Here is a 25,597-nt window from a genome sequence, read left to right as displayed (position 1 = left end):
TGCCAATGTTATGACCTCCATTACGGTATATTTTCATAAACACAAAATGTCCTTATCTTAAGGGTTACCGATACTCAAACTTCAAGGAAACAAACTGGCTTCATTTTTTATTAGTCATACTGACACTGGATCAACTACAAAAGAGTTTCAAAACCCATTGTGCAAAGAAAAGACCATGAGTGTTACAGGCTCAATTCTCCCTCCCAAAAAGATAGATGGAAGTCCTCACCCCCTCCTCGAAAAATTCAGAACATGACCGAATTTGGAAATAGGGTCACTGCAGATGTAATAACTTAAGGTGAGGTCATACTGGAATAGGCAAGGCCCTTAATCCAACATAACTGGTTTCCTTATAAGGAGAGGAAAATTTGGACATATACGCAGAGGGAAAACACCAGTGACAGCAGAGGTAGATGCTGAGGTTAGACGGCTGCAAGCCAGGAACCGCAACGGTTGACTGCCACCCCAGAAGCTAGGAAAGGGCCTGGAAGGGTCCTGCTCAGGGTATCAGGGGAGCACTGCCCTGCTCACACCTTGACTGCAGACTTCTAGCCTCAGGCTCTGAGAGAATACTTTTCTGTTGTTTAACGCCACCCAGTTCCTGCGATTAACTACTTTGTGATGGTAGTCCCAGGAGAAAACTCACACAGTGAGCTAATGTCCTGCTCCACCTGAGCCCCTTTCTGAGATGCAAAGCCTGAAGTCTGAAGTCCTTCTCCACTGCAACCAAAAAAACGGATCCCATCACGCCTGGTTTACTAACAAGAGGCAGGAGATTGCCGCAGCACAGAAAGCAGAGTGCAGGGCCTAGGGACCGGGTGGGAGCCAGGCCTTCCAAACTCCAGGCAGAAGAGGCAAGAAACCATACCATGGAGAAACAGCTTATCTTAATGAAAACTACTAAGGGTAAAATAACTGAAAACTGGAATGCAAATATGCATTCCAGTCAAACTAGTCATTTTGCACTCTCAATAACAAATCTGTCTACTCTAGACAATCAGCTCTAGATGGACCTGTAGCAACCTCAAGGATCAATAATAGTATGAAACTTTAAGAACTACAAATGGGCCAAAAAACATAAGGTATTAAAAATGAATTATCTCATTACTCTTACGTGACTTCGGTCATCAAGCAGCTATGGAAGAGCACCACCTGAATTCCAACCAGAAAGAACTTTTTGTACATGCACATCAAGGTTCAAAATAAAGGATACCAAATGTCCTAACCATGGAGAAATCACTAATAAAACCACACCAAATTTTTAAGTCCAAACATATGACAGGTAAATATATATATATGTATATATATATACACGCACACACAAATATTTTATACACACAAATACATATATACACACACACAAATATATATATACACACACAGATATACACATATATATATATATATATATATATATGTATGTATGTACACCGGAGGGATGGAGGAAAGTTTGGATCAAACGGAAAATTTCTAATTTTACATATGGTAGGTAACGTTGGCTCTATATACAACTCACAAAAGCAATGACAAAGCACTTAGCTGCTAAAATATCAAGTGAACTCTTCTTCCCTTTTTTCTTTTTTTTAGGGACAGGGTCTCACTCAGGCACCAAGGTTGGAGGGTAAAGTGCAGTGGCACAATCACAGCTCACTGCAGTCTCGGTCTCCCAAGCTCAAATAATCTTTCTGCCTCAGCCTCCCGAGTAGCTAGGACTACAGGCATTACAGGCATACACCACCACACCTGGCTAATTTTCATTTTTTTTTTTTTTTTTTTTTTTTTTTTCTGGAGAGCTAGGGTCTCCCATGTTACCAGGCTGGTCTCGAACTCTCAGCCTCTAGCAATCCTCCTGCATCAGCCTCCCAAACTGCTGGTATTACAAGTGTGAGTCATTGCACCCTGCCCTCTTCTTTCAATTCATTTTCTGATTGGCTTTGGTTCTGTCTGAGCACTAAAGAAGTATAGTCACCCAAAAAGAACAAGCATCTAGCTAGAAGACCCACTGCAAGGCGGACAGTTGTCATACACGTAGCTTCCTTTAGGTAACTGTTAACTGACAATTTTCTAGTGCGTGATACTAGACTTTAGCCACCATACATAAAAGATGGATTAAAATAAACCTCTACATACTTTCAGTCCACCTAACATTTCAAAGGCAAGAGATGTTAAAACCACCATCTGAGCCACCAGTCCCTGGGGAAGGGCACAAGCAAACCCTCCAGGTTGGCTGAGGCTATTCTCAAGGTACTATCAGAATTAAATACTTCCCTGATATGCATGTGTATGTGTGCACATGTACATTTCTTTATAGTTACATAATATAGCCTTGTTTCTCCTCCCTCAAAACACTAGTGCTTCAGTCCCACCCTTCATCGGAAGCCCAACTCAGGTTTCATCAGGGGACTCATCACTTTTCAATGTCCTCACCAACCATCATTCAGTTACTCTTGGCCCGACTGCCCGGAGTCAACACTGCAGGACTTTCATGCTGTGTTTGTTCATCCAGAAAGATAATACTCTCCACTATATACAAAGTACTTTGCAGGAAACAAAGATGAATCAATACACAGGCTACCTTAAAGGAGTTTACCAAGGGACAAAACAGATTATAAAGATTTTTTAAAAAGTAGCCAGGCACACTGGCTCATGCCAGTCATCTCAGCACTTTGGGAGGCCGAGGTAGGGGAACTGCTCAAGCCCAGGAGTTCAAGACCAGCCTGGGCAACGCAGCGAGACCCCATCTCCACAAAAAAAAAAAAAAAATACAAAAATTAGCCAGGTGTGGTGGCCTGCACCTGTAGTCCCAGCTTCTTGGGAGGCTAAGGCAGGAGGAGCACACCAGCCCAGGAGTTCAAGGCTGCAGTGCGTTATGATCGTGTTATTGCACTACAGCCTGAGCAAGTGAGCAAGACCTTGTCCCTAAAACAAAAAAATAATAAAATGCTGTAACAATTCATTATGAAAGTCAGGGCTAAAACACAATACAGTAATGACATACAGGGTTAGAAGTCTTCTGGACCCACAGGCCTTCATACTTTTCGTTTAAAAGTTTGGGATGTATTCTATGAATGAAGAGGAACCAAAAAAGGTCTTTGACCTGAGAGGAACAAGTGCACTAAGACTTGTTGGTAATGTTGTTTGGAAAGGATAAGAAATGTTGGTTAATGTCCATCTTTGGTGAGCGGATTTTAAAGGGTTGTTGTATAAACAATTTATACTCAATATTTTCTTCATCAACTGAAGAGTGGTGAACATTCTTCAGTCAAAAGCTTACATATGTATGATATTTCATAATGAAATTTTTTCTTAAAAACTTATATAAACATTTTTAGATTTCTTTGGTGCTAGACAATGTTTTGACTTTTAGACAGACTGTATTTCAGATGACAGGCTTGCCTAATTTTATTCTTGAATATGGATAGCCTTTTTATACAAGCATATATCAACCTATAACTAGATTACAAAGTGACTATAGTTTTCTCCTGGTTCCACTGACAATGAGAACAATTATTTAATAGGCACATATTTGTAACTTGCTTTAACATTGTTAGACCTTTATTTGGAGAATTTATTAATATTTTGAACACATAAGCAAGGTTTGTTTTGTATATTTATATATGTGGAAAGAGGAATAGATAACCGTATATAAAGGAGGAAAATTTGGCGAGGAAGAACCTCATCAACGCCAAGTCAAATCTTCAACACTGTGGGCCAGGTAGAAAAAGCTGTTAATACCTAACATTCAGTACGTACTTACTATATGCATCAAGCACTATTCTGAGACTTGGCATGTATTAATTCTTAACTCAAAACAACCCTATGACATAGTATCTCCTTCCACAAATCTGTTCCTGATTTTTTTTTTTTTTCTTGTAGACAGGGTCTGGCTCTGTTGCCCAGGCTGGAGTGCATTGGCGAGATCTCAGTTCCCTGCAACCTCCGCCTTCCAGGCTCAAGCCACACTCCCATCTCAGTCTCAGTCTCACCATGTTGCCTAGGCTGGTCTTGAACTCCCAGACTCAAGCGATCCACCTACTTCCCAAAGTGCTGGGATTACAGGCATGAGCCACCACGCCCAGTTTGTTCCTAATCTTTCTAACCAAAATAAACACTATTTACAGTATAGGGTTTTAGACTAAATACCTTGCCCAAGTTAACTGGTCCATGGCAGGGCTAGGGACTTGGGCTCCAAAAGCGAGGACCAGGTTGTTGACCTTGCTATAAGGTGGTGGTGAGCCCCATGACCACAGGTGACGTCGTAGGACGGGGAATTTGAAAGAGCACTCTTCTGACTTAAAATACCACACAGGTCCTTTATTGGAATAATTTCAGCCTTAATGAGACTGGGGTTGTCTTTTTAAACCCTGTCATTACAGGCATCACTGTGGCACATTAACACTGGGACTAACTTTTTACCTGGTTATGGTCACACTGTGCTGTAGAAGTGCAAGTAATCAGTTTTAAAGTATTTTTAGGTGACATCTGAGACTGGTCCTCAGCTGGTCAGTGTGGCCTGGACACTAATAAGAGGCATACCTTGAGCTCAGATGGGTCGGCTGTGTGGATATATTAGCAGTGGTTTTGTTTTTTAAGTTGGGCAACAGTCCTAAGTGACGAAGAGAAAAAGGTTTTGTTTGTTCGTTCATTTGTGTGTTTCAAGTTGTAGTAGAGCTAGGAAGAAATAAAAACATCTAGAGTATTTGTAAAAATTTTTTTAATTGTGGCAAAGTATATACAACAAAATTTACCATCTTAGCCATTTTCAAGTGTACAGTTCAGTGGCATTAAATCCATTCACAATGCATTATCAGTCATTTCTGCAACTTTTTATCTTGTAAAACTGGAACTCTGTGCCATATTAACAGTAACTCCACATCTCCCCTCGCCCCAGCCCCTGGCAGCCCCCGGCAGCCCCCTTTCTACTCTCTGTCTCTATGAAATTGACTCCCCTAAGGCCCTTTTGTAAGTGGAATCACATAGTGTTCGTCCTTTTGTGGTGGCCTTATTTCACTTTGCAGAATGTCCTCCAGGTTCATCCATATTGCAGCATGTGTCGGAATTGCCTTTTTTTTTTTTTTTTTTTGAGGCTGAAATATTCCTTTGCACGCGTCTTGTATCCATTTTGTTTATTCACTCATGTGTTGATGAAGGCTTAGCTTGCTTCCGCTTTTGGTTACTGTGAATAGTGCTGTTACGAACGTGGCTGTACAAATATCTCGAGACCCTCCTTTCTTTTGGATATATACCCAGAATTGAAATTGCTGGATCATGTGGTAATTCCATGTTTAATTTTTTGAGGAATCACTATATTGCTTTCCACAGCGGCTGCCCCATTCCACATTCCTATCACCAGTGCACAAGGGTTCCAATTTCTCCACATATCTGCTAGCACTTGTTATCTTGTGTAGCTCACTGCAGCCTCAAAGTCCGGGGCTCAAGTGATTCTCTTCCTTAGCCTCTCAAGTAGATGGGACTACAGGCATGTGCCACCACACCTGGCTAGTTTTTTTTTAACTTTTTGAAGACACAGGGTCCCATCACGCCGGGCTCAAGCTGGTCTTGAACTCCTGGCCTCAAGTGATCCTCCCACCTCAGCATCCCAAAGTGCTGGGATTACAGGTATGAGCCAGCACACCCAGCTTATTTTCTGGATTTTTAAAAATTATTTAAGATTACATCTGTGCTAGTCAAAACAAACTACAATGTGAGGTTAACCAATTCATTTTTTATTTGATCTTGAAAAGAGGTCCTAAGATCTGTATTGATTAATATTACTACTATAAGGCCCCTAAGTACAGTTTTTGGAAAGTCTGCCCAAGTGGGCTCATGAAGTGGAAAGGCTCAGCAATAAGGGTTTAAACACAGCATAAGGGTTGTAACATTTGTAGTAGTATGAACTTTTGGAAGCAATGTACATAATAGTGTTTATCTGGGGCATGCTCAGACACGGCTTTATACAATGCCAACAAGTCAGGACTGTCTGTAGTCTGGGCAATAATATCCCCTGGCTACAACAGATGATCCCAGTGTAAGGGCAAGACTGAGCCGGCACCAGATAATATAAGCAAATATAATGAAAAGTGTTAAAACTCTATTAATAAGATCAGCTAGACAAAAAAATTCTCTCATACATAGTGTATATCTGACCTCTACCACCATACAGAGTCTGTTAAAGGTTTCAGAGTATAGTTTTATTCTAATTATAATTTGCAGTTTAATCTCTCAAGTACAATAGTCTGAGAAGATAATAATTACTTATTAGCCACACAGGTCACAGATTTAGGCTTTTTAAGAAGAAACAAGAGCCCTCATGCAGACCCCTGGTACAGTCTCAACTGGTGGAGATACTATGGAAAGGAACTTTTAAATTATTAAATAGCCTCTAAATAAATACATATTATACACACACACACACACACACACACTTATATTACATTTATTAGTAACCTAATTTTTAAAAGCCCATTAAGAATGTCAGAAAATGTAACCTAACACATGGAACTAACTGAACAAGTATTTTAAGACAGCTGACTGTTAGAAACTTCAATGCTAGAATGGCAGATTTCTGTTTTTTAAATATTTTATGGTTTTCTATAAGAACTTACAAAACATACTGACCTGTTTCGATGAAAAACGTTTCTGGTTTGGTTTTACATTTAAGTCATATTTAGATATTTAACACCTTTATAAGGAATTTTTATAATTTTTTTTCATTTTTGTAGATACGGGAATTCCCCATGTTGTCCAGGCTGGTCTCAAACTCCTGGGCTCACGCAATCAACCCGCCTCAGCCTCCCGAAGTGCTGGGAATACAGGCATGAGCCGCCATGCACAGCCTCAATAAGGAAATTTTAGATCATCTGAATCCATCCCCAGGGGTTACTAACACACAAACCAAATATAATTCTGTATATTTTAGTATATAGCACGTCCTCAAATAGCATCGTCTCATTGCCTGTCATTTAGTTACACAGTTGATAAGAAAAATCCATTCCCAACCCGGGCCACTGTCGGGTGGGTTTTCTCCGGGTACTTGGGTTTCCTCCCAGACAAACCTGGGCTCATTAGGTTTACTAATGCATTTACCTGGTCCCAGTCTAAGGACATGGGTGGAGGTGTGAGTGTGCCCTGTGATGGGACGGCACCCTGTCCAGGGCTGATGCCCGCCTTGCACCCTGAGCATCTAGGATAGGCTCTGACCACCTGTGACCAGGTGGAATAAGTGGGTAAGAATTATCTCACATTGTATTAATCTTTCTTAAATATAGGTATGGCTCACATTTATTTCAATGTTTAATGCCAGAAGTGTTTTGGTCTTTACTTAAAAGTTTGGTGGTGTTTTTGTGAACAGAAATATGCCACAGAAACTTAATCTTGTTTGTATCAATTAGCCTATGGGAAAACTGGCTTCCATATAAGTAGTTCCACTTAAAATTGCAGTTTCTAAGAACTCATTGATGACGCTGAAGATTTACTGTATAGGGTTTTAGAGTAAATTTCTAAATGTAGGTACAATTTCACACATTTTTTAGGTATCTATATGGTGCTCTATATATTCAACAGACGAGAACAAGTAGTCACTTTTGGGGATAGTTTCCTGGGAGATGGTACCCAATAAAGTCTCCAACGATGGGACATGATTTTGTAAGAGTACATAAGCTGTGCTCACAAACCAAGATCCAAGCTTTCCTCAACCAGATGAACTTTTCCTTAAGACCCGAAACGTTGATGAGTCTGGGGCACAGGACTACAACACTTTTCACTGAGTCCATGAAGGCCATTTTTACATGAAATCTCATCTAAAGAAAAATTATTTAAAACTCCAGTTGTATAGTTTCAAGATAGTTTAGTGTATTTAGTATGACTCACTCTTCATTAAACTTCACAAATATTTTTAAAAGCTAATTTAAAAAGTTACCTGTTTGAGCTGATCAATGGAAACAGGGCTCAGGCTATTTCTGTACGACCCTCAGACTAAGAATGCTTTTTATATTTTTTGAGGGGAATGTGCATCAGAGGCCTTCTGTGGCTACGCATCTTAAAATACTTCTTTACAGAGAAAGCTTGCCAACTCCCGAATCAAAACAGAAATCAAAGTTTTAAAGGGAAATTGTCTCTTGTACTCTGCAATCAGTAGCATGTTTTTTATATATACACACACATAGACACATTCATGCCCCCATCCCCATCGCACTTTAATCTGGAAGGTACCTGATCTACACAGAATTCTTTGAGTCTCTATCCACCAAAATGCAGGCTCCCTCTCCTGCGACGTGAAGGTGTTGCCCAGCCACCCTTGATCTAGGTATGGTCCACGGATAGTTCTTCACAATGGCATGTGAGCAGAACTGATGTGTTTCACTTCACTTCAAACCAGGGCTTTGAGAGACAGAGAGAGAGAGGGAGTCTTGCTCTGTTATCCAGGCTGCAGTGGCACAATCACAGCCCCCTGCAGCCTCAACCTCCTGGGCTCAAGTAGTCTTCCCATCTCAGCCTCCCAACTAGCTGGGAACCACAGGTGTGCCACACCACATCCAGCTAATCTATTTTTAATTTTCGTAGAGACAGGGTCTCCCTACATTGCCCAGGTTGGTCTCAAACTCCTGGGCTCAAGTGATCCTCCCACCTTGGCCTTCCAAAGTGATGAGATTACAGGCATGAGACACCACACCTGGCCCAAGCTAGAGTTTTTAAGAAACAGTTATGCTTTCTGTATAGTTTCTTTCCTTTCTCTGACTGCATGCTAAGGTGTTGAGCCCTGAGGATGTCAAAGCCACCACCAGCCATACCACCCCACGATAAACAATACTGTTCTATTGTGTTCAGTCACTGACATTTTTGTTATTAGAGCTATTGAGAAAACAGGCTGTAATAATCACTAACATACGCATTGTGGATTTACTGCCTCTCATATCTAACTAACTTCTACTTAATTTGGAAGTTCTCCCAATCACCCTTCAAAAAGAAAGAGAAAAAAACCATGAAAACAGATTGTTTAGACTGCAGAAAGCAGTCTGTTTATTCTACCCATCAGTCTTTTCCTTGACAACTGGCTACTGTTGCTCTTTTTTTGTTTACTGTAGCTCAGATGATTTATTTAAAACCTCACCATAACCACATTTCAAATGAACCAAAATGTAAAACCACTCCTGCTTCATGTGTGTTGTTCAAATGCCGATGAGGCATTGAGAAATTATAGCATCCCACCCTATGGCTAGGTTTCAGAGGAAGAATGTAAAAGTGGACAAAAATAGCTCCACTTCAGTTCTTTATTGTAGACAAGGGCCAACAAAGCATAAGAAAGGTAAGAAATGTCACTTAACCTTGAAACACCATAGCATATCTCCCAAACAAGAACTTCCCAAAGCAACTGAAACTTGACATTCTCAATAGCTGCATCTTGACACCATCGCTGATACAAAAACATGTCAGAACTGCTGCAACACATGTCTCTGGGACATGGATTCCTTCCCACATGACTGGCAAAATGGGAATGACAACAGTACCATGCAGAGGAAACGTTGGTTCATGAGCGATTCTTCCCAGTATGTTAACGTTTTGAAGCTATTGAGGGCCAAGATTTTTTCACAAATAATGAGAAAGACTTAGAAAAAAAACAACAAAAAAGAAAACAACCCTACGAAAAATCAATCATATCAAAGCACCTTCCTTTTGTGCAAGCAGTGGGCATGGGGGTGGCTGGTTTAGTCACCTCAGTATCTGCTGGACTCTCCATCACCCAATGATGGTGTGGGGGCACATGAAGGCTACACTCTGAAGCAGAGCTTTAATTCTGGCGAAACTTGCCTCCAGAATAAACTAACACCTCCAAAAATGAATCTACATAACCCAGGATAAACATGTCCCAGGATAAAATAAGGCCTACAAACATCTGGGTATAATGTGGAGTGCAAGTGTTAAGGAAGAGTTAAGCCTCCCTGTATTTTTACCTCAACTGTCACTGCTTTTGTTAAAGTTCCACTTACAAAGTTACATAGTTTTAAGTAGTCTGGCCTTAATCCTATTTTTTTTACAGCCCTGTTATTTTTAGTGTATGATTTTGCAGAATGAGAGGTTTTTCAGGAATGTGTGTATCACATTACAGTAGATATGCGCCCATCGCTAATTGAGATACTGAGTTAAAATGCCAAGCAATAAGCAAGAAGATACACTCCAACCTCATCAGGCTCCATCCAAAATCAGGTAACATGCCTGACACATATCACATTTAATCATAACGGCCTGCTAGGGTACACATCAACCCTTTCCCACATTACATCTCAGAAACTACCTAAAAATTAGTATGCAGTTCCTATCAAATAGTGGATGCCCCAAACACAGTCTAAAAATGCTACAAACACATTCAAATTCTGTTTTTCCAAACTCATCATGTGATTGTCTCTAACTTCAGCTTCGTTTTGACAACTTTTGTTTCATCTGCAAACTGAGTAATGAGTCCTTTATTGTAGTTCCTCTTCCCTTCCAAGCCACAGCCATATATACCATCACCCTCTAGGCCCAACCAAAACCGCTCGATTGCTTAAACTTTGAACACAGAATTCCTTTTTGGAAGACATCAACTTTTCCTTCAGAGTTTTCTTCAGCTTTGAAGGCAAAGTGGCATCTTTTAAATGTACAGTGTAGGGTGATTTATAACTCTTCAGCTGACTACTCAAAAGCTGTCTTCCTTATGACCAAACAAAATGACAGATTTGGAGTTCTACTCATTTTGATGCGTTATCACTAATGAGCAGGGCATCTAACCCTCCCTGCCCTGTGCAAGTCCACAGACCCCAGGCCCCACTTCTGCCAGCCCAGCCTCTCCTAGGATTTCTGGTCCTGAGCTTCTCCGTTACAAGGTTCTCAGATTTTCTCACCATTCCCATGTACATTTATAGGTGGAGTGCAAACGGAAGGTATTTGAGTGTGCATAGATGCAGGGATGCTTGCTGATGTGCCACATTAATATCTTACCAGCAAACACCATCCAACTCACCCTTGTCCTCTCCCCTGGCTGTTCTCCCCATGAATCTATCCAGCAAAATGTAGGTAGGTCATTTTTCTTCTCTGCTCCCTTCTTTCCTGTCTCTAATGACACTCGATATCTATTAGGTCACGTCTCCTCTTTCATTCACCAGTTTCTTTTTAGGAATCTCATCCTTGGCACTGATTACAGCAAATATAACATTTCTGAAAATTTGAGACACAAAATTCGCTAGATTGAAATATCAATTTCCAAGCATAATAAAATGCCTCTAACCTGGCACTTCTGAGCACCAATGGGGATCATCTGTGTTCATAATAATGACCTTGAAATATTTCAAACTTCCAAAGAAGGAAGCTTTTGGATCAAAGGAATCCTCAATTATATGTCATAATTTTAATGTTAAATGTCTTTCCTGCATTCTAAATCCAGGCATAGTGTATGGCAAAAGAGCAACTCTTTGGTTAATACAGACTTTTTGCCAAGCCACTCCGGGCTAAAAGGTCCATTCAGATTGTTTAAATACTGGTAATCCATCAGAATCACGTGCGGACCTTCTTTTATCCATTCCGCCTCTCTAAATCTAAGATGCCTAGTGCTAAAAAGTTTACCAAAAACAAAAAACAAATTCCCAAGTGATTCTAACATATACTCCTTCTCCTTGATAACTAACTCGTAGATATTGGTAGAAATCAGCCTGTACAACTATGCTTCTCATCCCTGTCTGTGTACTGCTTAGGGAACTTTCTGAAAACCTAGATTTTTTAAATATATAGATTCTTGGGCTCATCCCAGATCTCTTGGATTACAGTTTCTTAAGATAGATCTCAAATATCTGGCTCCTCAAGTGATTCTGATGCACAGCCAAGGTTTGAAAAAGCTGCTTTGGACAGGTGCAGTGGCTCATGCCCGTAATCCCAGCACTTTGGGAGGCCGAGGAGGGCAGATCACCTGAGGTCAACAGCCTGACCAACATGGTGAAACTCTGTCTCTACTAAAAGTACAAAAATTAGCTGGGTATGGTGGCTCATGCCTGCAATCCCAGCTACTTGCGAGGCTGAGACAGAAGAATCCCTTGAACCCAGGAGGCAGAGGTTGCCGTGAGCCAAGATCACGCCATTGCATTCCAGCCTGGGCAACAAGAGCGAAACTGTCCTCCCAAAAAAAAAAAAAAAAAGAAAGAAAAGAAAAGAAAACAGCTTTTTTATAACCTTGGGATACAACTGCTGTTCTCAACGTTTCCAACAGGTCAACAGAAAACCAACATATTTGAGGGCAGTATTTACATGGGACCTGTGGGGTATGCCAAACCTACATATTCCTTTCTGTAACGTGGAAGTCACGGGGTTGTAAGGTGCATCTACCCTGAGAAAGAGAATGGAGTGAGGTACTGAAAACTATGTCCTAAGACACAGATCCAGAGGTATTAATATTACTCAGCTGTTTGATTCATCAGCACTTACAATCAAGTACAAGAGTTACAAGACTACCCTAAGCTCTGCAGAGTTTAACATTAATACATTAGACTGGACATCAGAGGTCTCAAAGAACCTCAGCTTATATACCAAGAGGCCCCAGGGGTTGAAGAATATCATTCCTCCATCTTCAACAAGCCAGACAACAACATCCCAGAGGTAAAGCAAACTAATTCTGTCCTGCCCACAGCTCGGTGAGCTCTGCCTTCAAAAGCTTCCTCCACCAGTGCCATAGGTTACTTAATCACTTTAAGCTCACTTCTTCATCTGTAAAATGGGCACAAAATGCTTGTGAAAATTAAGTGAGACAATATATATATATATAAACAGAACGTTCAACATAGTTTCCTTTCCTCCTTAGTAATTTCTCTATGCCTCCTCCAGTCTCCTTGAATTTTTGTCATACATTCTAACACACTAGCAGGGCTCAGCTCAAGTTTACTGCAAGTATCACACACATGTCCTCTCCAACAACTAAACTAGGACATAGGGGGCCTTAGGAGGCACTTTATTTATCTTAGTTTCTCTAAAATGAACACGAAGCTTAAACTCATTAACTGTTTACTAGCAACCCATTCAACAGACCTGATAACTCAGCTCCTAGTTCTATTAATAGGATAGCAGGGGCTATCAAACCTTAAAGGTTAGAATTACCAGGGAGCCTGTTTAAAACACATATCCCCACCACCAACAACTACTTAATAATTGATTCCAGCAAGGATTCTCAACAAACACTAAAACCATAAGGTAAAGGGTATTTAGGAAAAAAGACACTGACACTTTGCTAACATACAACCCCACAAGTTACCTACCGATTGCAAAGGGAAAAACTACCTTTACATAAAGAAATCTGGCAGTCGCAACCTTAACCAAGGGATAAAACTTAGCATCACTGATAGTGGGACAAAACAGGTATGGGGCGCCTACTGATATGATGCCAACATGAAGAAAGCAGTACTTCCGACAAAAATTTGTGCCTAATTCAGCCCCTAGATGCAACTTCAAGTGTACTAGAAATACAGAGTGCAAACGACACCAGCAAGAAACACTCAGGCAACGCAAAATATGAGCAGACAACAGAACTGGACTGGACCCTGGAAAAAAGTCAAAGTCATGAGGAAAAAAAAAAAAGAGACGGACTATTCTAAAGAAACAGCAATGTAATTCATAAATTTTTTTAAGTCCCTGTTTGGAGGGGAGAAAAAACCCACAAGCAAATTTGCTGGGGACAACAACTAGGCAAATCTCAGTACAAAGCAGCTACTAGATGATTTTACAGAATTAAGGATAATTATGGAAATACTCTTAATTTTCTTAGGTGCAATAATGATATTGTAGCTTTGTAGAATTATTCTAAACATTTCATATTTGAGGTGAAGCATTTAGAGGTGCACCATCAGGATAGGATGTGTGTTAAATACACACACATACAGATAAATATATCTATATTAATAACTGGCCAGGCACAGCGACTAACGCTTATAATCCTTGGGAGGACAAGGCAGGAGGACTGATCGAGGCCAAGAGTTCAAAACCAGCCTGGGCAATATAGCAAGACCCCATCACTACAAAAAAAAAATTTTTTTTCTTTTTTGTGAGATGGAGTCTCGCTCTGTCACTGAGGCTGCAGTGCAGTGGCACGATCTGGGCTCAGTGCAACCTTTGCCTCCCGGGTTCAAGCGATTCTGCTGCCTCAGCCTCCTGAGTAGCTGGGACTACAGGCGCGTGCCACCACACCCAGCTAATTTTTGTATTTTTAATAGAGACACCATGTTAGCCAGGATGGTCTCGATCTCCTGATCTCGTGATCCATCCACCTCAGCCTCCCAAAGTGCTGGGATTACAGACGTGAGCCACAGCGTCTGGCTTACAAAAATCTTTTTAAACGAGCAAGGCGTGGTGGCACACACCTTAAGCCCCAGCTACTCAGGAGGCAGAGGCAAGGGAACTGTTTGAGCCTAGAAGTTCAAGGCTGCAGGGAGCCATGCTCACGCCACTGCAATTCAGCCTGGGAAACAGAGTGAGAACCTGTTTCTTTAAAAGAAAAAAAATTACTGAAGCCAAGTGAATGGTAACAGGTGTTCATTATACTGCTCTATTTCCCGCATGCTTAAAAGCTTCAATAATAAAAATTGAGCAAAAATACACACTCCCTGGCCCAACTCCCTGAGGCCCTGATCCTGAAGTCTGTAGTAAGGCCTGGAACCCACATGTTAATGGCCCCGTGGGCTCTCCTAACACAGGAGTCTCTGCCACACTTGAAGAAACACAGCTGAAGTGAGAAAGTTAGGCACCTGCCCTCTGGAGGGGCCTGAGTTGTGGATTGCCCTGCCTGCTCAACTTTACTGACAAGCTTCCCAAGCCATGGGTTTGGTGTCTTCCTCAAATCTGCTGGCTTTCCTCATTTGTCCTGTGTATTTAAGACGGAAAGAAAAGGAAGCATCATGGTCATATGAATGTTTTAGCTCACCCACCCATGAGTGAAAGCATGTGGCCAGGGCAAACCGTAATTATCAACCCTACCTTTCCTCCAAGAGGGTTGTGAAGAAAACAGTATGTAGCTCTCTGTGAAATGAATATTCTAATTTCTTCCTAGAAATGAATGATGAGCACAGTCCATGCTCTAAATCAGTGACCAAGATAAAACAGAAATTGCTTCCTCATTTAAACTAAGAAGACAAAAACACTCCATTCAAAACAAAAATTATTTTTTACACCACTTGTTTAATATTTCAAGGTAAAAGAGATCAATGACAAGAAATTTTTTTGTTAGCAATCTGTAAAATACCATAGGGTGCTGTAGTATGTTTTGAGCTATATTAAAATAATACAATATACCAAGATCTACCCACATTAGAAATACAGAAATGAAAAATCTAATGTTGAATTTTATGTAGAACTATATTAATGTCACTGTAACAATATCCTCTGAATTCTTTAAGCAAATTCCATCTTTCCTAAAAATTCGACTAGTGCCAAAACAGAACTTATACCTTAATCTAAACAAACAAAAAAATTCACTTAACAGAATTATTTCCTAAAAGAGCTCAAGTGACACGATGGTATCACTAAAAAAAATTTTTTTTTACAAACACTAACTTTTCAAAGTTAAAGAACTCTCAAACAACAAATTACGGTACGTAATTTTAAGGTTCTGATCCCCCCCCTCACAAAAGAAATTAACCTTGGTAAACAATTCAGAAAAACCTCCAAAATACATGGCTTAAACAGACATGCATATATTGCTTTAGCTTAATCTACCACTAAAAATTTAAAACAGATTACAAAAAAAGACTACTGAAAAATATAGTTTAATTTTAGCTGAAATTGCAAATTCACAAAATTAGCTGATAAAGTCAGCACAAGTTCGTCAGTAGGTTTAGTCTGCCATAAATTTTAACATTACCTAATGAGATCTCCAAAATGTCCCTATAGGTAAGTGACTCAAAATGAGAATTTGTTTAATAAGTCAAAACAATCCATGGCAGGACTTACAACTCTACTCCGAATCAGCACCTAGGAGACATATACACTTGCTTTAAAAATAGTTTAACTGATCAAACCAGAATCTAAAATTTCCTCTTTAAAGCTATTTTCAAAGCACAAATACCTGTAGCATAATGAACTTTTTTACATTGAAGGGACGTTAAAGATTAATCCATTTAACTCCTTGTTTGATAAATATGAGGAAACTGAGGTCAGTGGTTGTTTGTAACTTGCAGAGTGACAAACCTGACTTCTTAATTCCAACAGTCATTCCCTTCATACCAGGCTATGTCCTGTGCTTTTCTTAAATATCTCCAACAGTGGTAGGCAGTGGATTGTCTTTAAGCAATTAGTCAGAAGTCAATGAACTTGTTAAATGACGCTATATTTTCATAAATTTTTTTTAAAGTTTTACTTTTTAACAGGCAAATAAGAAATCCAGAATTTCTGATGAGAAGAAACTAGATGAACACCACATCATGGGGAGTAAACTAAAATTTTAACCACAAACTTATTTGCAGACAGCACGTTGTAAAGCAAATCATCCTGGGGTGAAAATGGCAACATCGGAGACAGTTTCTTTTTGCACCCCACAGAATCTTTCCATCTCACAGAATCTTTCCAATATTCCAGAATCTATCCACTGAGAAGCCTGACTAGGCAACTGACCTTATGAAGAAGTCTATACTATCAAATGATGTTGAAGACAGAAATGAACAACTTGTTCATTTCTAGTAGGCACCTGCCTGCTAGATTTCAGGAGCGTCGGCCTTCTTACAATACAGATTTTGATACTTTGTTTCTGGATCCTTTTGGAAATACTATGCTGCATCACCAGTTGCAATTTCCCTCCAAAGCATGCCATTTCTTCATCCCCTTCCCTTGAAAATTTACCATAAATGTCAAGTTTTTAGGGCAACTGGATACTCAACTGCCAATATCATTTGTTAAATACTTATTTTTCCATCCACTGATTAGCAATGCCACCTTTACTATGTACTAAATTCTCACAAACATATCAATGTATGTACAGACCCTTTATTCTCCTTTGTGAACTATCTGCTTAATTTCTCTGCACATTGGTGTAATTATTGACATATTATAGCACATCCACTTCCTGACTGGTAAGTCTCAACATTCTTCAAAGGTTTTTTGACTACTCAAACACATTTATACTTTTCTCAGATCAATTTTACCGAACTTTCTCCTCAGAAAAATCCTATTGAGTTTTTTTTTCTTTTTTTTTGAGATAGAGTCTCGCTGTGTCACCCAGGCTGGAGTGCAGGGGCGCGAACTTGGCTCACTGCAAGCTCCACCTCCCGGGTTCACGCCATTCTCCTGCCTCCGCCTCCTGAGTAGCTGGGACTACAGGTGCCTGCCATCACGCCCGGCTAATTTTTTTTTGTATTTTTTAGTACAGATGGGGTTTCACCGTGTTAGCCAGGACGGTCTCGATCTCCTGACCTCATGATCCGCCCCCTACCCTGCCTCGGCCTCCCACTGAGTTTCTTTTTAACCAGAATTCCATTAAGTTTATGGATAAAATGAAAAAAAAAAAAAAGCTGTTTTTAGAGTGAGATTCCTACCCATTAATAAGCATATAAAGCACACTCTCTCTCTACCCACACACCCCACAAATACAAGTATACAATCTATTCATGTGTCTATAATGGTACCCTGGCCCCACACAAACGAATCTCCTCATTTGTAGGTATCTAAATATTGAATACTACCATTCTTAAACCACAAAATCTTAGCTTTAGAGGGACATTACAGATCACTTATCCCAACACCATTCATAATCCCAGTTATGTTTCCTCAAGCCTATTTAATAGAATCATTTCAGAATTAAACAGAATTATTACATCTTTCACACGCAACATAAACATTATTTGTGTCCCACAAAAGGCAAAGAGAAGTGGGCTACATTTATTGAAGACTGCTTTGAATTTGCGAATTCTTTCAGAATGAGATCAAAAAAAAAAAACCAGAAAACCTGGAGTACCATTAGTGCATACCCTTGAGTAAGCCTGAGGTACTTTTACACACTCATGCTTCCAAGGTAAAGTCGTTTTGTTATGGTATTATCCGGGGACCAAACTTAATGGTACCAGATCATTCCTTTCCCAATTCTGCCATCATATTTATTAAGAACACAAATCTAATATTCCTCTCCAAGTGGAATAAGCCTGAAATCCAGTTCTCAAGTGTGGGGCTCCCACGTGATCACCTGTGGGTCTTCTAAAACTATGACTTCTTGTGTCCTCCCCAGGGAGTCTTCTTCAGCAGGTCCAGCAGTACCCCGGCCTTTCTATTTAAGGGCTGCAACAGATTATATTCTCAGCCAGAAGTAAGAACCACTATTCTAAAATAGTCAACATGAACAAAGACCCATAATAGACTAAGTATCCCTACACAGAGGAGCAGAGAGGAGGGCAGGGGAGTGATTAAAAAAAAAAAATAAAGCATCTTCACCAGCCCAGCAACATTCACTGCTGATTATGTAGAGGGCTGCATATCCAAATTCCACCAGTCTCAAATCAGAAAACAACGCTAAAACAGAGCTGTAGACTGCCCAGCTGGATGGTGCCACTATAAAATGCAAAATGCCTTTTCCTTTTTACTCTCCTGAAAGCAACCCTCTACCACATCCCATCTCACAAGATAAAGAACCACTGACCATCCTCTTAAATATGGCAAGACGTATAAAGAAGTTAAGTAAATTCCTTTTACTCTGAAATAGAAGGGTGCAAACACACACATAAAACTACATTCATTAAATGGGAGATTAATGATGTGGCCATGACATTTTGGTCAAAGAACTGTTGCTTCTTGACTGAAGAGAACTGACAATGCACTAAGCAACCTCTAAAAGCAACACAAAAGCAGAGAAAGGACAATAGCTGAAGGGAAAACTTGCATACATCAATGCAACAGGCAAACTAAATCACATTGTTCCTAAAGCCAAACCCTCCAAGAAAATGCTCTCTCTATTAACAACACATTGTACAAAAGTGAAGCCCAATGTGACTCATGCTCCTGGAATAAGTGATTCACATGCCTGTTATGCCCATTAAAAGCACCTGAAAAATAAAGCACATCAAGCTGTACAGAGGCTGTTACATGTTTAGTAATTAGCGGGAGTAAGGCATGCATGAAAAAGACCTTAATCACACACTAGTGTTCTGCAAAGCAGGTTCATGGGGCCACATCATTCTACAGAAAACCATTCTTCCATACTCCAACTTCAGCCCAGCCAAAAATATTTTCTTACATTCTGTAAAGTTATTTGATAAAAGACGTCAAGTATTTCCCATTTTGACAGGAATATCGAGGGAAAACTAAGTTTTATTAAATAGGTGTTGTGCTTTGTCCAAGCTATAACCAAATAATTTTACATTAAAAAATGTAGAGACAAGTATTCATGGTTTAATGGAATCAGTTTTGACAATGTACAACTTCACTGACATCTTTTCTTAGAGATGCGGCCCAAACCAAATGATAGAAATACTAGATCTTAACCTTTATGTTACATGACCATAAGAAATAGCAGTTTCCACAGCAAATATGTTTAAGGAAACAACTATAACCCCAAAAGATCTTCAATAAAAACAGAGATGATGTATGTTCACACACATTGACAAGCAATTGTTTGCCAAAAGATTAAAACAAGAATTCCTCTAAAGCTTTTACATATGAATGATTTCAACGCAAACAACACGGCTAGCAGGTATTAAAACAGGAGAGCTTGTTCCTGCAGTATTTCAAGCAAAACCATCTAACTGGGAAAAAAAATTTTTTTAATAAAATCCTTCCTCAGTAAATACTGCTTTTGAAGTATAGCTATGTTAGAAAAAATAACTTACCAAAATTAGCATGTCTTTTAATAACTTAACTCTAGGAAATATTTAGAGATATACTCTAACCTTGAAAAAAGATGTAAAAAAACTACACAGTAAAGTCACAGGCACTTTATATCACTGTAGACGAAAGTTAAGATCAGAAAAAAAAATACTAACTACAAAAGCTAAACTGACATTTTAAACATACTTTTCAGTTTGTCCTAAAATCTGGACTTCCACTTTGCCCAGAAACAATTAACATTTAGGTGAATGGAGGTAGGATTTTATTCTATTCCAATTTCATTCTGTCTCAAAGCTTACTACTAGTAAGTGTCCAGGACAGATTCCATTAGAAACAGTTCTCTCAGGAATTTTAACCTGACACCAACATTTTTATTGCCCACACTTAGAAGCTTACCACATGGAGACAGTTGACTTCGGCTTGTTCAGCAGAAGCCTACCAGTACATGCTGCTAAATTCTACTGGTACGTTAAAATCTCTCTTCCCCATACTTTTTGTCCCTCCCCTGATTCATTCCTGGCATCTTAACAACCAGAAACCACCCCCCAGCCCCCCCCCCCCAAAAAAAATGTATCTCCAATACCAAACACACTACCTTTGATTCGATATGACTTTGAGTGTGTGGGTGTTTGGGAATTTAGATTTCAAATTTAAAACATATTTCAGAATTTTATTTGACCCCAAGCTATGCTTATAACAGCTAAAAGTTAATCAGCACTTTTCCTATTTTATTCTCTCACTTCTTATAAACTTATCAGCAGGAAACAAATTATCTGCAGACAAATGCAGCTAGAGAAAAAGCTGTTTAGTTCAGCCTAGAAAGGCCAGTAAACAACTCTGGGTGGTGCAGGGCCTACGGAACCACCCTCACTTCCCCTAGCCCGAATTTGCACGTAAACCCAGCAGGACAAAGTTCTTGCATCTACTCTCATGATTTGACTTAATTCAATCCCATGTTTTCTGAAACGTTTTTATTTAAATAAATTCCGAATAGAGATCTGGACAAACCATTAAAAACACAGCAGACTTTATTTCAGCTAACCTGGGTATACCTGTTACCTTAACTACTAAGTGCGTAAAATCTCCTACTAAGCTTGGAGTCAGGGCAGCTTAGGCAAAATGTCTTCTCACAGAAGCCATGCACTTGCAGAGCTTGTCCCCGTGTAATTTATCTTCAGTAAGATTTTTTTCTCTTGCAAATACTCTCACCTACAACTCACTGTTTCCAGAATACACACAAGCTAATTTAAGTAAGAGGGCACAGATGTACCCAGGTGTGAACGGGTTCATTTCCTCAGTTTAGCCAGCGAGGCAGTCAGTGAAGGCCACGGCAGAAAGAACACCTGCAAGTGGTTTGTGAGGTACTAAACCGGCACACCGGAAATTTACAAAAGGAGAAAGGGCCGCAAAGCCAAGCTTGGGTCTTGTGTAAATATAAATCACTTACACACTGGCCTGGCTACCAAAAACATCGTTCCCCCAGAATAGGTATCCAGGTGGCTTTAATTGGTTTTCTGGAGGTGAGAGTTAACACCAAACGCTCGCGCCCATCACATTTTATCCCATTTTTACCTGTCACTAAGAAAAGGACACGTCTAATCCAGCACACCAAAAAAAAAAGTCTTTTTTCCTTCTGGGAGAGCAGCGGTTTGGAGTCATTCACAGGGGCTGGGAGTGCAGGAGGGGGAAGGGGCGTGGAATCCAGGAGTGCTCAGAGGCGGCAGCGAGGGTTTTTCCACAGGGCCCCACGCAGGCCACTGCAGAGGGAGAACGGGGGAAGAGGGGAGGATGTCTCACCTGGGAACAAACCCGAATGCAGCCGCTGGAGGAGGGAAGGCTCCCCCGGGCCGCGAGCTGGGGTGCAGCCCAGGGCGCCCGCAGCTGGTTACCTCGGGAGGCAGGGGAAAGGGGCGCCTGGGAACGGAGGTCTGCAGAGGGGACGGGGAGGGCGGGCTGGGGCAAGGGTCCCGCCGAGTGCGAAGCGGGGACGAGGACGGGCCAACGGCAGGTTTCGGCCTCCCTGGGCCAAAGGCGTGGCCAAGGATCCAGATCAAACGCTGGTTTTTTGGAGACGCCAGGGGCGGCGCGCGGCCGGTCCCTCCTTCGAGCCCCCCGCGCTGGGCCCGTCCGAGGAGCCGCCCCGCGAAGCACCGGTAGGGCGGAGGGGCCTCCGCAGTGCCGGCCCGCCCCCACCCCGCAGTGCTCTTACCTCCACACCTGCCCCATCTGCAGCAGGTGGATGACCGACTGCCAGATCCACACGGAGAGGCGGCACAGGCGCTGCGCCGCCGGCGTGGCGGAGACCCCCACGCCTGGGCCACCGCGGGCCGCGCCGTGGCCGTAGACGGCCCCCATCATGGGGGGGCCCCGGCTGGTGAGCCCCTCCACGGCGCCCAGCCCGCCGCCCGTGTAGTCCTGCACGAACCAGCGGAAGCTCAGGCTCTGCACCAGCAGCGACGGCACCAGCACGAAGAAGAGGGTCAGCCCGAAGTAGACGTAGTCCCCCTTGCGGTAGTAGTCGAGGGCCAGCCACAGGTCGGTGCCCACGTCCCCGAAGAACACCAGCAGCGCCAGCACAATCCACAGGCAGTCGAGCCACGGCCGCTCCACCTGCGGCGGCGGCGGCTCCGGCCGCGCGGCCGAGGGCGTCGGGGGTTGGCGGCCGGCGCCGGGGGCCGCGGGAGGCTGCAGCGGCTGGTCCCCCCCGTCGGCGGCGGCGCTGCGGCGCGGCTTCTTGCCCAGGAGGGCGCGCAGGCAGGCGGAGCGGCAGCCCCAGTAGCACGAGGAGGTGTTGCAGCAGTGGCAGATGTGCAGCGAGCTGCTCTCGCCGGGCTCGCTGCCGTCGCCGCCGCCGCCGCCGCCGCCTCCCCCGGGCTCCCCGTCCTCCTCGCCGCCGCTGCCCACCGCTTCGTCCAGGTTGTGCAGCTGAGCGAAGCCCACCCCCACGCCACCGCCATCGGATTTCGCCGCCATCTTGACTCTCTTCCCAGCTCCGGAGGTTGGGGGGGAGGGACGGCGGGGGGGGGAAGAAGGCAGGGAACGGGGAGGGGGGGAAACGAATGGAGAGGAAGGGGGGCGGGGAGGAAGCGGGGGAGCAAACGAACGAGGGGGGAGTGGGCCAGGGAACCCCCTCCGCTTCCGGGTAGTTGGCGTCACTTCCGGGCGAGCCCCCCAATCGCACGGCGCCCGCAGCTCCCCAGCCCTACCCTCCCGGCCAAGATGGCCGCCCTCCTGTGCCTCAGCTGCTGGGCGGGGGACCGGGGGGTTCTCCCCGCCAGGGCTCCCCTTCCCCTCTTCCGTTGACCCCGAAACCCATCAGGTTGACCCCTCGGCGTTTCAGAATCCGGCTGGGCCGAGTGAGGCGGTCCAAAGTGATCCCTGGAGGGGGCAGTGCCAGACGTTTTGGGGTCCCCTTCCTCAGCGTCGCAGCTCACAGCTTTCCTCCTGGAGAAACGCCCCCTAACACCCTCCCGGCTGCTGGTGGAGGGGCGGGACCTTTGAGGGAAGGGGCGGAGCTAGTGCAAAGCAGGTGATTACGTGTCACTTCCGGGAGATGGGATGACCTCATTGTGTAGTTAGACAACCTCCCCCCCAATCAAAATGTCTATGTCTCACCTCTTTGGCTGTTTCTATTTTCTTTTAATTTTATCTTATTCTTCTCTTATTTTGAGGGTCTTTAAAAATTACATAAGTCAGATTTTCACAAGCAAGTTACTGATTCTCACTTCCATTTAGACACCTCTCCTCTTCTCTTACCTCTGCTGACCTCCTGATTTTACTGTCACTGACAACTTTACCATGTTTTGTAATAAAGTTTCCATCATTCTCTTAAGAAAGCTTCAGGCAAAATTCAACTGGAAATCAGCCTGATTGGGTCTTAGGACATGTTGGAGCAAGGAATGAATGGGCATACTGTGACCTTGAATATAGTTTCTGCCCTATGGAAATATATTCTACCAACTTTTTAATATGCAATTTTTAAATTATGTGATCTTAATTTGGAAAATGCAGAACTAGCTGGGCTTAACCTGTATCAATTATTTGTTCAGGTTATTTAAATATGTAAGAAGTGCCTTTTCGAAGTTTTTTGGTGCTAAGGCGCTGTGGGTAAACATTGCTTTAAATGAGGAAAAAATGTTATCAATGTGCTATATCATTAAAATAGGTGCAGGATACACTACTTAAACTTAACTAACAAATTACAAAAGTGAAACAGCACTGAATGGATTTGAATTACAATGATCTTCCAGTGAAAGTATTTTTGAAGCCAGATAGCCAAAACAGGGCAAGCTACATGGTTACAGTTGTTCCTGATCAGATGAAATGAACATTTTGAAGTTAAGAAAAGAATGAGGGGTAAAAAAATCCCTGGATTTTCTCATTGACCTCCCTAGATTTTCGAACTCATTTTTGTGATTCTGTCTACTTCTCCCTTCAATAAAGTCTTCTAATAATGCCAATAACTGTCTTTAGAATGTTAACAGTACAAATCAGGTAATATTTGTATGGCTGGAGGTTGTATGGAAGAAAGGTGCCTTTGACAACTTCAATAGTTACTTTGATACTATTGAATACTATGGCACCTATGAGTTTTGGGAGTGGCAGAGTAGATGGGGATACTACATTTTAGGACACAGCTTTTCATGAGTATATATGCCAGTGTGAAATCTCTGAAGACTTTAGAAGAAGTACTAATAGTGAATTTTTACTCCCATACATTGGGAAGAGGGGAGTGATTCCAAAATCAACTTTTAGAAACAAGCCATATAACTGTATCCATGTATTTCATGCTATGACTTAAGCCTCATACTCCCTATGGTATGTAAAACTCATACTCATATGTAAGCCTCATACTCCCTATGGTAGTAAAAGTTAAGGCCAGCAGGTAAAGATTATTTCTGCATATAGATGGGATTCTGTTTCTTTGCTGAATTTGAGTGAATTAACACCTTACATGGCATAAATATAGAGTAGGATTGCCCAGGTATGAACTCCAGTTTCACTAAAATAGTAACATGAATAATGTGAGCAAGATTACCTCTTCAAATCTCAGTTTTCACCTTTATATAATGGAAATAACAACAGTGACTTTTCTGAAAAGTTGCTGGGCAGAGTAAAGGTGGTAATCCTTTCAAGGATCTCAATATGATACCTGATAGGCAGCTAAGCACTAGAGAGTAACTGCTATTATTATTACTGTTGTTATTATTATGTTTGTGTAATACCAACATGTATCTACTTAAATTCTGTCGCTGAGTCTATTTGGTATCTCTAATAAAAGAAAGCATTTTGAAATACTTCTAGAAAATAGGTGCAATTAATTTGTGCTTTCAAATATATTTTCTCTATTTAAGCTATGAGGCTGTAAAATGAGATACAAAAGCAGGCAGTAATGGCATATTTATGATTCCTATTTCTCTGTGCCCTGAAAGAACATAATCTAGTGAAATTAGCTAAGTAAATTACACTCACTATATAAGGCTGACAAATGAGCTTATGAGTCAAAAGTGTTTATTACAATTGAAGTTTCAAGTAGATACATAAGATTCTCAGACTGTCAAGTGATTTCAACTTTACATTTGCTGTTTCAACAATTTTATCCTTCCACTTTCTTTGGAAGGATACATTACAGAACCCAGAAGGCTCTAAAATTAAAATCAGTTACAATGATAAACCTTTCATGAAGACTCACTGAAAAGTTAACATAAAATCTGGACTGTGCTTTGGATGGCACAATTTTACCTAGAATTTTCGGGGCGATTTTTGTTCCAAGTAAGCCAGCACTTAG

The 25,597-nt window shown here is 41.7% G+C and overlaps 1 protein-coding gene across 1 annotated transcript in view; it reads right to left on the bottom strand.

The window, feature by feature from the left end:
• The window catches only part of XKR6 (XK related 6), a 302,573-nt gene extending 279,220 nt beyond the window's left edge, over positions 1 to 23,353 (bottom strand). The window contains exon 1 of the mRNA XM_030812387.1: positions 22,019 to 23,353. Coding sequence (XP_030668247.1) covers positions 22,019 to 22,782 — 764 coding nt within the window. The 5' untranslated portion in view covers positions 22,783 to 23,353. The remainder of the gene's footprint in view (positions 1 to 22,018) is intronic.
• Positions 23,354 to 25,597: the final 2,244 nt, after the last annotated feature.

This window comes from Nomascus leucogenys, chromosome 4, assembly GCF_006542625.1.
Source record: "Nomascus leucogenys isolate Asia chromosome 4, Asia_NLE_v1, whole genome shotgun sequence".
NCBI lineage: Eukaryota > Metazoa > Chordata > Mammalia > Primates > Hylobatidae > Nomascus > Nomascus leucogenys.
This window is presented reverse-complemented; position numbering and strand designations above follow the sequence as displayed.